General features: G+C 31.0%; 2 protein-coding genes across 2 annotated transcripts; one reads left to right on the forward strand and one right to left on the reverse strand.

The window, feature by feature from the left end:
• The first annotated feature begins 1,379 nt into the window (after positions 1-1,379).
• On the forward strand, positions 1,380-3,508 carry LOC119835245 (A-kinase anchor protein 10, mitochondrial). Its single transcript, XM_038359959.1, has 3 exons — positions 1,380-1,581; positions 1,758-1,862; positions 1,952-3,508. Exons 1-3 carry the CDS (start codon positions 1,557-1,559, stop codon positions 3,430-3,432), a joined length of 1,611 nt encoding a protein of 536 aa, XP_038215887.1. The 5' UTR covers positions 1,380-1,556; the 3' UTR covers positions 3,433-3,508.
• Positions 3,509-3,855: 347 nt separating this feature from the next.
• LOC119835196 (G-protein coupled receptor 143-like) lies at positions 3,856-9,592 on the reverse strand. Its single transcript, XM_038359890.1, has 7 exons — positions 9,131-9,592; positions 8,800-8,893; positions 8,570-8,664; positions 6,774-6,952; positions 5,826-5,985; positions 5,529-5,696; positions 3,856-5,239 (listed from the first exon to the last, which is right to left on the reverse strand). Exons 1-7 carry the CDS (start codon positions 9,281-9,283, stop codon positions 5,033-5,035), a joined length of 1,056 nt encoding a protein of 351 aa, XP_038215818.1. The 5' UTR covers positions 9,284-9,592; the 3' UTR covers positions 3,856-5,032.
• Between the last annotated feature and the right edge of the window lie 1,223 nt (positions 9,593-10,815).

Raw genomic sequence — 10,815 nt, forward strand, 5'->3', positions numbered from 1 at the left:
TCGGAATGCACCAAAACCATGATTATAAAAATCAGACCAGCCACTCACGAGTTTTAGCGAGACTAACGAACAGCAATTGATTTTTGTATATTAGATATTCTGTTATAGAGTAGCTGGGCTCGTAAGTCAGCAGAAAATGAATCATCAGACTGAACAATGTTTTCTAAGACCTCATTCCTGTATATGTTATAGTTTAGCTGAACTCTTGAAGTTCCAGGTATTCCAGATCTTCAAATTTATACCCTCATCATAAAATGTTTTTGGCCTGATGCGGTTCTGCGTCAGTTTCCTCTGTCTGTTCCAGTTTCTGAAATAAATTATAATCTATATGTTACAAATAAACCTTCATTCAAATCCGTCCGTTTCCTAGTTTTGGAGACTAGCGTGTATAAACAAACAGTCAAACTGACACAATTTCTCTTTGGATTCGTGCTCTATTACTGTTTTTAACCCCCTTCCCTTGTTATTTTTTTTAATGTCTTCAATGTACAGAAAAGGTTTTTTAGTGTTTTATTATGCATAAACTACTAGCAGATCCGGCAAACGTCGATCTGCCTCACTCTTATCTTTTAAAAGTATGAAAACTAGCTTCGCCCCGCGGTTTCATCCGCGTAAATATCCCGTAGGATTATTGGGATAAAAAGTAGCCTTTATGTTATTCCAGTTGTCCAGCCATCTACGTACCAAATTTCATTGAAATCGGTTCAGTAGTTTTCGCGTGAAAGAGCAACAAACACACACATCCTTACAAACTTTCGCATTTATAATATTAGTCGGATATGAAAAATATGTGCTGGCTGATTTTCAGACTTATTCAATTTTTCCATGCTGTATGGGGTTCAAAAGCAGACTTGTACTAAGGATTTTTTTAACTTTACAATTTATCTGCACATTATTCTCATTACCACTAATCGGTGAATGGAATATTGTAATCCGGTATCCGGCATCCGTTAATTTTGTCCAAGAATCAAAAAGATTAATAACGACTAATAAAGCTTAAATTACCTACACAAATACTAACCTAACGATAAACAATACAGACTTATAAAAATTAATGAGTTTCGATTCATGAGATGCTAAGATGTAAAATAATAAATATATATTTATTAAAAAACTACAGGCGATCTAACACAAAATTTTGTGGACCTATACAGACCTAACGTAGGTCTATCGATTAAAGGCATTTTGATTTAAAAACCACTTGCATGGGGTGCAAAATTTGTGTTGGTGCTAAAGTTGAATTAAGTTAGTATTTAAAGTTTATCCTCAATAAATGAGGCCTATAGACATTGAAAATTGCAATAAAAAAGAAATTCATTACCTATAATAGACTTCAGATGACAGTGGATAAAATGACAGACCGCAAACTGTCATTTGCTGTCAACTGTCGTTACAGTGTGACAGTTAATTATGTGTTGTTGTTACACCTTATTTACAAAATAATTTTTTGCTATTGTTTTGCAGCTATTGTTTGTGAAAAAGGCTTAGTCGCCTTCAATTTTATAGTTTTTGACAAGTGAACCTTATCACTTGTACAAAGTTCCAATGTAAAGAAAATGATTAAGTTTTGGAAAAGTGCAGGTAGTAATGTAATATACAACAGTAATTAATGCTTTATGCAATTCTCAGTACTATGTTTTTCCTATTAATTAAAATATTTCAATTGTGAAATATAGTGAAATCATTTTTATAATCAAACACTATAGCTATAAAATAACAATGATATGTTTTATTTAAATGATTTATAACATTTTTAGCAAAAGGTAAAACAGGCTGTCCAGTGAGACCACCTGAGGAAAGTTTTGTTAAAACTTCCCAAGTCAGCGGTCTTGTATGTGAATTGGTAAATGATTGTGATGATGGTGAGATATGTCTTTAGATAAAGTTTTATTTCCTTTTGTAATTATTTGCTTGTAATGTAGTATTACTTACACTGTAAATTTTATTTTAGATATTGCTAGTGTTTTTGAAAAAAAATCTAAGCTGTGTTTGACATTAAAAGAAATACTTAAAGATAAAAAAGCCATCAAAAATTTTATGATGTTTATGGATGCTATAGGTAATCAATTAGTCATAAAATGTTGGCTTGAGTTAGAAAACTTTCGTCTGAAATTGCTCTCTTGGAATGTTAATAATGAGGAAAATCATGTTAAACTGAGCCACACCAAAAGTTTGGATATTCATTGTACATGTAACACTTTCAAAGGTGACTTGGGTGGTTTATCATCAAAACAATGGAGAGCAAGTACAAGTAATCTCAAAAAAATCCACAAAATACATACAAGAAGTTCTTGTGGAAACTTAAATGATAGCACAGTATTTGAAGAAAACTGTAATTTTTGTGAAAACAGACAATATATGGACCTAACAGAAGAAGCAGTTAAATTATTTAAAAAATATGTGGCATTAGAGGCTCCTTGCCAATTAGAAATTCCTGACTCATTAAGAAAGGTGCTCATATCAAATATATGTCAGCCAGAAGGGCAAATAAAGGAAGACTGTTTTAAACCTCTTCAAGACTATTTGATACATCAAATGGAGACAAAATATTTATATGAATTCAAAAAGAATTCTTTGTACACAAAAACACAAATTGATATTTTAACCAGTGGATGCATTGAATTGAAAGATATTCTTTATAATGAGAACATATTATTTTACTTTACAGAATATTTAGAGCAGGAATCATGTAGTATATTACTAGAATTTCTTATAGCACTTACCCATTTTCGAGATAATCTCATAAACAGTAACACAATCCCAGAACAAGCGCAAGCTGATGCCATTGTATTGTATGACAAATATTTTTCTCTACAAGCCACTAGTCCCATTGGTTTTCCTACAGATATCAGGTTACAAATTGAAAGCAACATATGTAGAGAAGGTGGTCCTCTGGCTACATGCTTTGATGTACCATATGTCATTGTTTATAAAACATTAAACAATCATGTAAAGGCTTTTTTAGAATCTGAAATATATTATACATATCTGTCAGAGATGGTTAAATCTGTAGATCTTCTTTCGCCGACTAGTTGCAAGTCACAATCGGACTGCAGTAGTGAATATAGCATAAGTACACAAAACACATTATTAGCTATGGGAGATCCCATTTATAGGAAAAAACGCAATCACTCTGTACCTGACATGACAATAGATTCTCATCAACTATATAACGCTGATGCATTATGGCAAAGAAAAAAACATGATGGACTAAGTTTAGGTAGAATTAATAGTTTAGGGAGGTTTGAATCTAAATTGGAACCAGATCCTGATAAGAAAGATAAGTCTATGCTTAAAAAAATGGTAAGTAAATTTGTACCAACAAGTACTTCTAGAGTGGAAGAAGAAATGGCATGGCAAATAGCCCATATGATTGTAAAAGATGTAACGGATCTAACGATGGCTCCACCAGATAATGATCATGATGATTAAATGTGATAGTTAAGATAAAATTTTATATAAATGTAAATACATTGTAAAATCCAAATAAATATGTATTTAATACCTATATTACGGTTATTTTTTATCCCACAAATGCAACTATTTCATGGTTTTTTATTTATAACCCATTTACCAACTTTTTGTGGCACTTAGGAAATATTGAATTTACCTTTAAACGATTTTTTTAAATTTGGCGGGCTAGTAAGATAGGCAACATTTAATTTTTCAAACTCCCTATGAAATGGTTCATGAATTCTCTTGACAAATTAAGAATTTTTGCAATTTCGTTTTGTGTTCAGTGCAAGTAAGGAATTATTTATATTCCATAAATAAGAAAAGCTAACTAATAACATTTATTAAAACCAATAAAAATGGATCTATTGAGAACTCCTTTTTGTAAATGAAAAGCAAAATTAAAAAAGTATGTATATTTATTTTAAATGTATGGCCAGCAACGAAAGTCGCTTCAGTGTTCAGTCTTTAAATATTTTAAATAAAAAATCGGATTCACTGTGGTATATTTTTATAATAAACATGTCGACATAAAAAGAAACAAACATGTCGACATAAAAATTTGTACTTATTAGATGGCATATTATTAATAATAAAAGCGTTTTAACTTAATAACTAATCGACTTTCGTTAGCGACTACATTTTGTTATAAATTTTGTACATAACATTTGTATAAAAACCTTAACACAAACCTTTGAATATTCTTATATCTCATACCACACCCCTTATATGGATGTTATAATAAGTCGGCATTATTCTTCTGAAATCATAAATCTAAATCGCAACAACATGGCCTGATACACACACTCAACTTGGTTCTAGCTCTACAACATTAAATCATAAAAAAATATGTGCGTGCAAACCATTGCAAAAATATCTTAAAATCAACCTTGTCACATCACACTTGAACAACACCCGTAATAACTACGTGCATAAAAGAACTAGAATTAAGGATTGTCATTTATTGCAGAAATTATACAATATAAACATAATGAAACATATTACAATTATTAAAAAAGAACTACTATATTTTGTTTGAATGGTAACTAAAAATAGTGAAAATAGAAAATTCTGTTAATCCTACTAACACATATTATAAACGTACAAGTTTGTGAGGCCCATCTTCACAAACAAACACATGTATGGTATGTAACACTCACGCAAAAGCCACTTAACGGATATTGCTGATACTAGACAATTTTGTAGCATATGAACCAGAATAACACATAAGTTAAAGAAATACATGCTTTTGCCCATGCGTTCGTCTGCGAGTAAAACCGCGGTGCACGCCTAGTATATAGCTTCTAACTTAGTATTGCTCCTATTCCCGAGGCCAGATTAAGACTTTGCTGATGTACTCATAAGTAGGTTTCATTACAGCCTAGTTTTGATAGAAATTCATAATGTTTTTTATGTTCTAAAGGTAAACTTCACTGTATTTATATTCTTAAAATAACACATGATTTCGTACTCTTAACTACGTTCTAACACTGGCTCCAAAACAGCTTAAAACTATGGTAAAATGATCACAGGTTTTCACTCGTACACAATATTATAAAACAGCAAAATATAATATCCTTTATAGTGTAGCATAATTATTAATTGTAGAGGGAATTGGTGCTAACAACAAACGGGGCGGCTCCGATCCCAGTAGTGGTGATTGTTCATCGTTGAAATCCAAATTTTTGTTTTGATAGTGAAATGTCGGACGAAATCTTCTGTCCGTCAAATTCCATTTTCGATAAACCATCGCATTTAATAAGGCTTGCATGGGATTCATTAGTGCCTGGATTAGAAAATACGACCATTGAATTCAAATGACATCACCAATATGATACGATGGCTTTTGTAAAAAAAGGTGTCACTTTGGGTACAATTTTTAAATTATTTGCATAATGACACTCTTTTATTTTCAAATGGAATGTCACATATATCTCAAGATTATTAGCGTGTGATACATACACATTTAGGAGTTTAAATATACCAAACTACACCAATGTATCAATCATAAGGAAATGACTTTTTTTTTAATAATTATTTTATTTAGGTACGTGAAATAAGTAAGTATTGCTTACCATGATGTACCAAATCGTGATAATAACTTTTACTGGCATATTAAACCACATGGTCCAAATCAGAATGCCGTTTATGAGATTAGGCAACCAGCACACATAGAAAACCACGTTTATCAAGAAAAATTTCAGTCGCAATGCATCGACAACCCTTCTTTCTTTACTCGTAAACTGCAACAAAAAGCAAAATAATATTTCATGACATTTATAACTTCTCCTGAAAAATCTATAGAGTATTTAAATGTGCGACAGAGATGCTGTTCACCTCTATTTAAATACTTATTAAATTAATCTTCTTACCTGTGCTAAAGGTAAGGCAATCGCCATTTCGATATTCCTTCCAGCCATCATGTATATAATAGGGTTTAATATCATTACTAAGGCTATTGGTACATAAGTAGCACAATAATTAGGTAGAATTCTCAGAAGAACGCTCGAAAGGGATGTTAAGTTATGGCACCTGTAACATTATATTGTTTAATTTAACACACGTATACATCATCTATTTTATACGTCTTAAAGATATTTGATTACAATATATGCACTAATATAAAATTCTCGTGATGTGATAATATATAACTGAATTCGACGGAAAAGGAATGTGTATGTATGGGTAGGTCTGAAAATAAGTCGATAACTATTTTTAAGCTCCTTAATTTTAAAAATGACCGTTTGTCCGTAACAAAACTTGCTAAAATAAATTATAAGACAAAATAGTTTGTTTTAATTGTACAAAACAATAATAAAACAATGAATATTTGACGTTCAGTTCAGTTCAGAAATTTACAATTTATTTATGAGAAAAATTGGCAAGAGCTCTATTAGATAAATAAAGACGAAATGCTTTGAAACAATTGCTGTTGGCGAGATAATTCCAAAAACGTGGTTTGTATAAACATCGCTGCTAGCCGGTTGAGTGTCGACATTCACAGGGTTTCTAACCGCAATCGGCGGTGAATAGCCGACGATCGGACTATTGAGCTCTTAAGAGGTCTATGTAAGTATACGGTAAATGGTAGAAGCATGAGGCTGATGATGATAATATATATGGTGGATACGCGTATAAGTACCGAGTTTTGCATGTGCGTAAACTCATCTCTTTATATTTTGTTCTCAAATAAACTTTACTCAAAACTGTAGAAGTGCGTAATTAAGTTTATTAACAAATACTTATATTAAATAAAAAAAAAATCGTTTGAAAAATTTAGTTATGATCTTCCAACTATTAGTTGAATTTTATAAACTTACGTAGCATTTGGAATGTACAGAATTGAAAGCCCAATACTTGTTGTAGCCGCTGGTATACCCCAAGCCAAAGAGTGATAAAGCAGGGGGCGCGTGTCATGACCTTTTATTGATTGGCAAGTGTCTATTGCGTAGAATAGAGTCCAAAACCACGTAGCTGTATAAAAATATTGCGTCCACGCCTGAAAGTATTACATATTTTGTTCTTCACTAGATCTTATATAAAAAAGAAGGAGAAAGAAATTTTTTTTCAATCTCTATTGTAGCTGAGAGTAACAACTTTCTATATAAGTTATTAACAGCAATTTAGGTATTATCGGTACCAAACAACTATCATGCATATAAATAATGGATGTTAATTTGTTGTACTTGAAATGCATATTTGAATAAAAGCTATTATCTTAAAGAAACGAAAATGTCGAATATCTCGACACAAGGGACTTTAAGTAAGCACAAATTTATATTCCTGACCCGCCACAAAGTCCACTACCTACAGCTACCATATTATCCATTCATTCCATACATGGTACATTGCAAAGTATTTATTAATAATAATTTCGTATGTAGCGAAATTTTAAAAGAATATCAATTTAATATTTCTTCTATGTAAGTAAGAAATTACACAAATTAACCACAACTTGTCAATAAATACTTCTTATAAGTCTTTGTGGGACAATTAACCACAATATAATAATAATATATTTTACCAAAATACTTTACCACACACTGATGTGAGAAACTATATCTTCCATAAAGTCAAATACTTATAATACATTAATGAGGTGTATTGATAATTTTTTTTGAATATGTTATATTAAAAATATCAGGTCTAACATGCAAATTGCATTTATTTAAAGATATATATTCATAGAGACAAAGTTTCTATCAGGGCATAAGTTATCTTCAGTATGGATAACAAGTTATAATGACTATAAAATTTGTAATGCATTAATGGAAAATGGCCTAAAAATAGACTAAACTCTCTTATGCCCTGCATGCTAAGTGTAAGTAAATAGGCAGAAAACTTTCAAGTTCAATAATTTCGCATACAAACAAGATGTAGATTAGCCTCCAATATACAAAATGCAAGTTCTAATTGGTTTTGTGTGACAATAGTGCAGTCAATTAGAAGGCATGGCAGCCATAGATTATGATCATAAATGTATTTGATAACAAAACACATTAAGGCTTTAAGGGTCTAAATCTATACTAATAATATAAATCTGAATAAGAAGAAAAAGAGTTTGCTTGTTTTAAAGCACTAATATCAGAAGCTGCTGGTCCAATTTAAAAATTTCTGCCATTGGATATGTACATGATCTCTAGTTTCAGAAGCTATATAGTATATTATGTAGCTTGGTTGAGGCCAGGACCATTAGTCTTAAACATAAGTATGCTTAATCATATTTCAACATTATTTGAAGAGCTTATTATGTTCAATCAAATATCTATCCAATTTAATTTTTGCCTCTTCTTTTTTTGTTGGCTAAGGGCTGAAGGGCTTACATTTATTATGAGGCTTTATTAAATGCATGCATAATATTAGCTGAGTGAGAGTACCTAGTGTAAATACAGCTTACTAAAAAACAGTTTATATACAAACAACAAATTAGACATATAAACACCATATTAGAAGCCTGGGTCCATATGTGTTTGTAAATTATAATGGAGTTAAAATAAACATTAAATTTTATGATCAAATTGAACCATACTTTACATACATAAATAGTATTTCTTTGTCATAAACACTGCTATTTTCAAATAAACAAAACAGTTTAAATATTTAAAAAATAACTTACTGATGATATGCTGCAAAATAAAACACTGAATTCATCATCTGGCAGTGGCATAATATTTTTATATCTCAGCCAAAATGATGATCGAACTAAAACACCTGCAACAAAGTAAAAATGTTCATTTAAATCTTATGTTTAAGTTTACATAATTACTTTCTTCAGCATCTATGTGAAGGAACATTCTCTTTAACTACTACTACTTATAGACTCACATAAGAATTTTTTTTACAAACCTAGAGATGCTAAAAGATCTGCTACTGCTAACCACATAATAATACTGCGTCCCCTACTTGGACTGTGCAATCTCTGGGCTCCATTTTGAAAGATCTGAAAATAGCAGCCTCACAATTTTTATTTATAAGAACAGTTAGGACTACTACTGTGATTATTTGTTTTGTCATTATTGGTTTATCATTTTATACATTTAATGTAAAGATTTGTTAGTAAGTGGCTTTAAACATTTTACTAATGAAGTATTTTTGTAGTTTAAGCATTGTGGATAAATACGTAAATTTATACGTTTACCTGTATATATATGTACATGTGAATATAAGGAATTCATACCTGGTACATGGCACCCAATATTCCAATAGTAGACGAAACTAAACAAACTGTATTGTACGATTCAGTATTAAATTCATCCATAATTTTAATTGCAACTCCTGTTTTATTATCATTGTGATGGCAGCAAAATGTTTGAATAGTAGGGTCAGACATATTGTAATCGAGTTTGATTCAAGAAATGCAATAATTGTACTTAAAACCAGTTTTTTTGAAAAGGGCTAAATAACATGTAATTAAAACAAGTTTAAATACAGTGCAATGCAATACTTCCATGAGCTTTTCCATTTACATACGCCGAACCACAAATAAATGCAAAAACATTATGACTTAATGAAATGTATAGCTGCCTGTGATATTGAGATATATTTAATATAAGATAAACATAACAAATAAATCAATCAAACAAGAAAGCGATAGGTAACCGAGAATCTCGTTCGTCCGTCGTCAATGTAATGTATCAACAAAAACATTTGTCATTTTGACATTTTAATTTTTAGTATTGCATATTGACATTTGACACATGTGACATGACATTTGAATTGTATATAGGTTACCCGTATTATTATACTTCTCTTTGATATAGACGGTACCATTAAAAAAGACGCTGCGCTGTTAGCGCTATGGACATAATTTATTAAACGAAAAAGTACTAGAACAGCGTATATATTGCGTGCCAATCTAATTTTTTTTTCAGCTACGATAACTTATGTGAAATATTGTTCATATTGTATTTATAAAATTTTAAGTCTTAAAATATAATCGCATTGATTCCGTTTATATTTTTAAGTAAAACAACGAAATGAATTTATATATTTCATCTAACCTTTATTTATGCTTAATGATTACTTTTTCAATCATCATGTGTTTTTTGTCATTGAGTCATGTATGTGACCTTTTATGAGAACAAGCCTCCCCCTTCTACTATTGTAACAGTTTCCCAAAAAATTTATAAATACTTAAAATGGCTCCGTAACATGAATCAAAAAATTACAGAAAATTCAATTGTTCGAATTTTATAGGTACATAGGTACCATGTGTCTGATCGTTGTATGTTTGTTAAGTAACCTGCAACCCTACACAGGGTTTGTACCATTATACGTGAGTTGTCTTGAATTGCCGTTATTGTTAAATTGGATGATGGATGGATGCAAGTTAATTATCCCCTTCTATATTTACTTTACAGGCCAAACATAAGTTAAAACTACACCACAAGATTAATTAATAATTTTTTTCATTATCCATGCCTAAACCCTCAGAAATCCTAATGGTAATTAAAACCTCAACGCTTATGCGTTTACAATTTAAGAATATTGTAAAGATAGAAAAAGATAAAAGTTGTGCCGGGGTGAAACATATCATTACCATGACAATTTCGTTCAAAACGCGGGCAAAGCTGAGTGTAATACTGTTATTACAGAATAGCCGATCACTTATTGAAGAAAGATTTGTTTTTGGCAAATCGATATTCCTCATCTGCCTGAAGCATTGTATTTTCGGGCCCTTATTACACCAAGTCGACCATTAAATGTCTTTCACGTAAGGGGCGGACGTAAGGGACACCAAAACTAATGCCGGTCAACGAGCGCCACTCCACAGAATAAATAACTTCCAAATCTACACCCAATCAACCCTTGATGATTTACACCAGGCTATCAATTCAACCAACAAGGATTTGCAAAGCATAG

The sequence above is a fragment of the Zerene cesonia genome, chromosome 20, assembly GCF_012273895.1.
Source record: "Zerene cesonia ecotype Mississippi chromosome 20, Zerene_cesonia_1.1, whole genome shotgun sequence".
NCBI lineage: Eukaryota > Metazoa > Arthropoda > Insecta > Lepidoptera > Pieridae > Zerene > Zerene cesonia.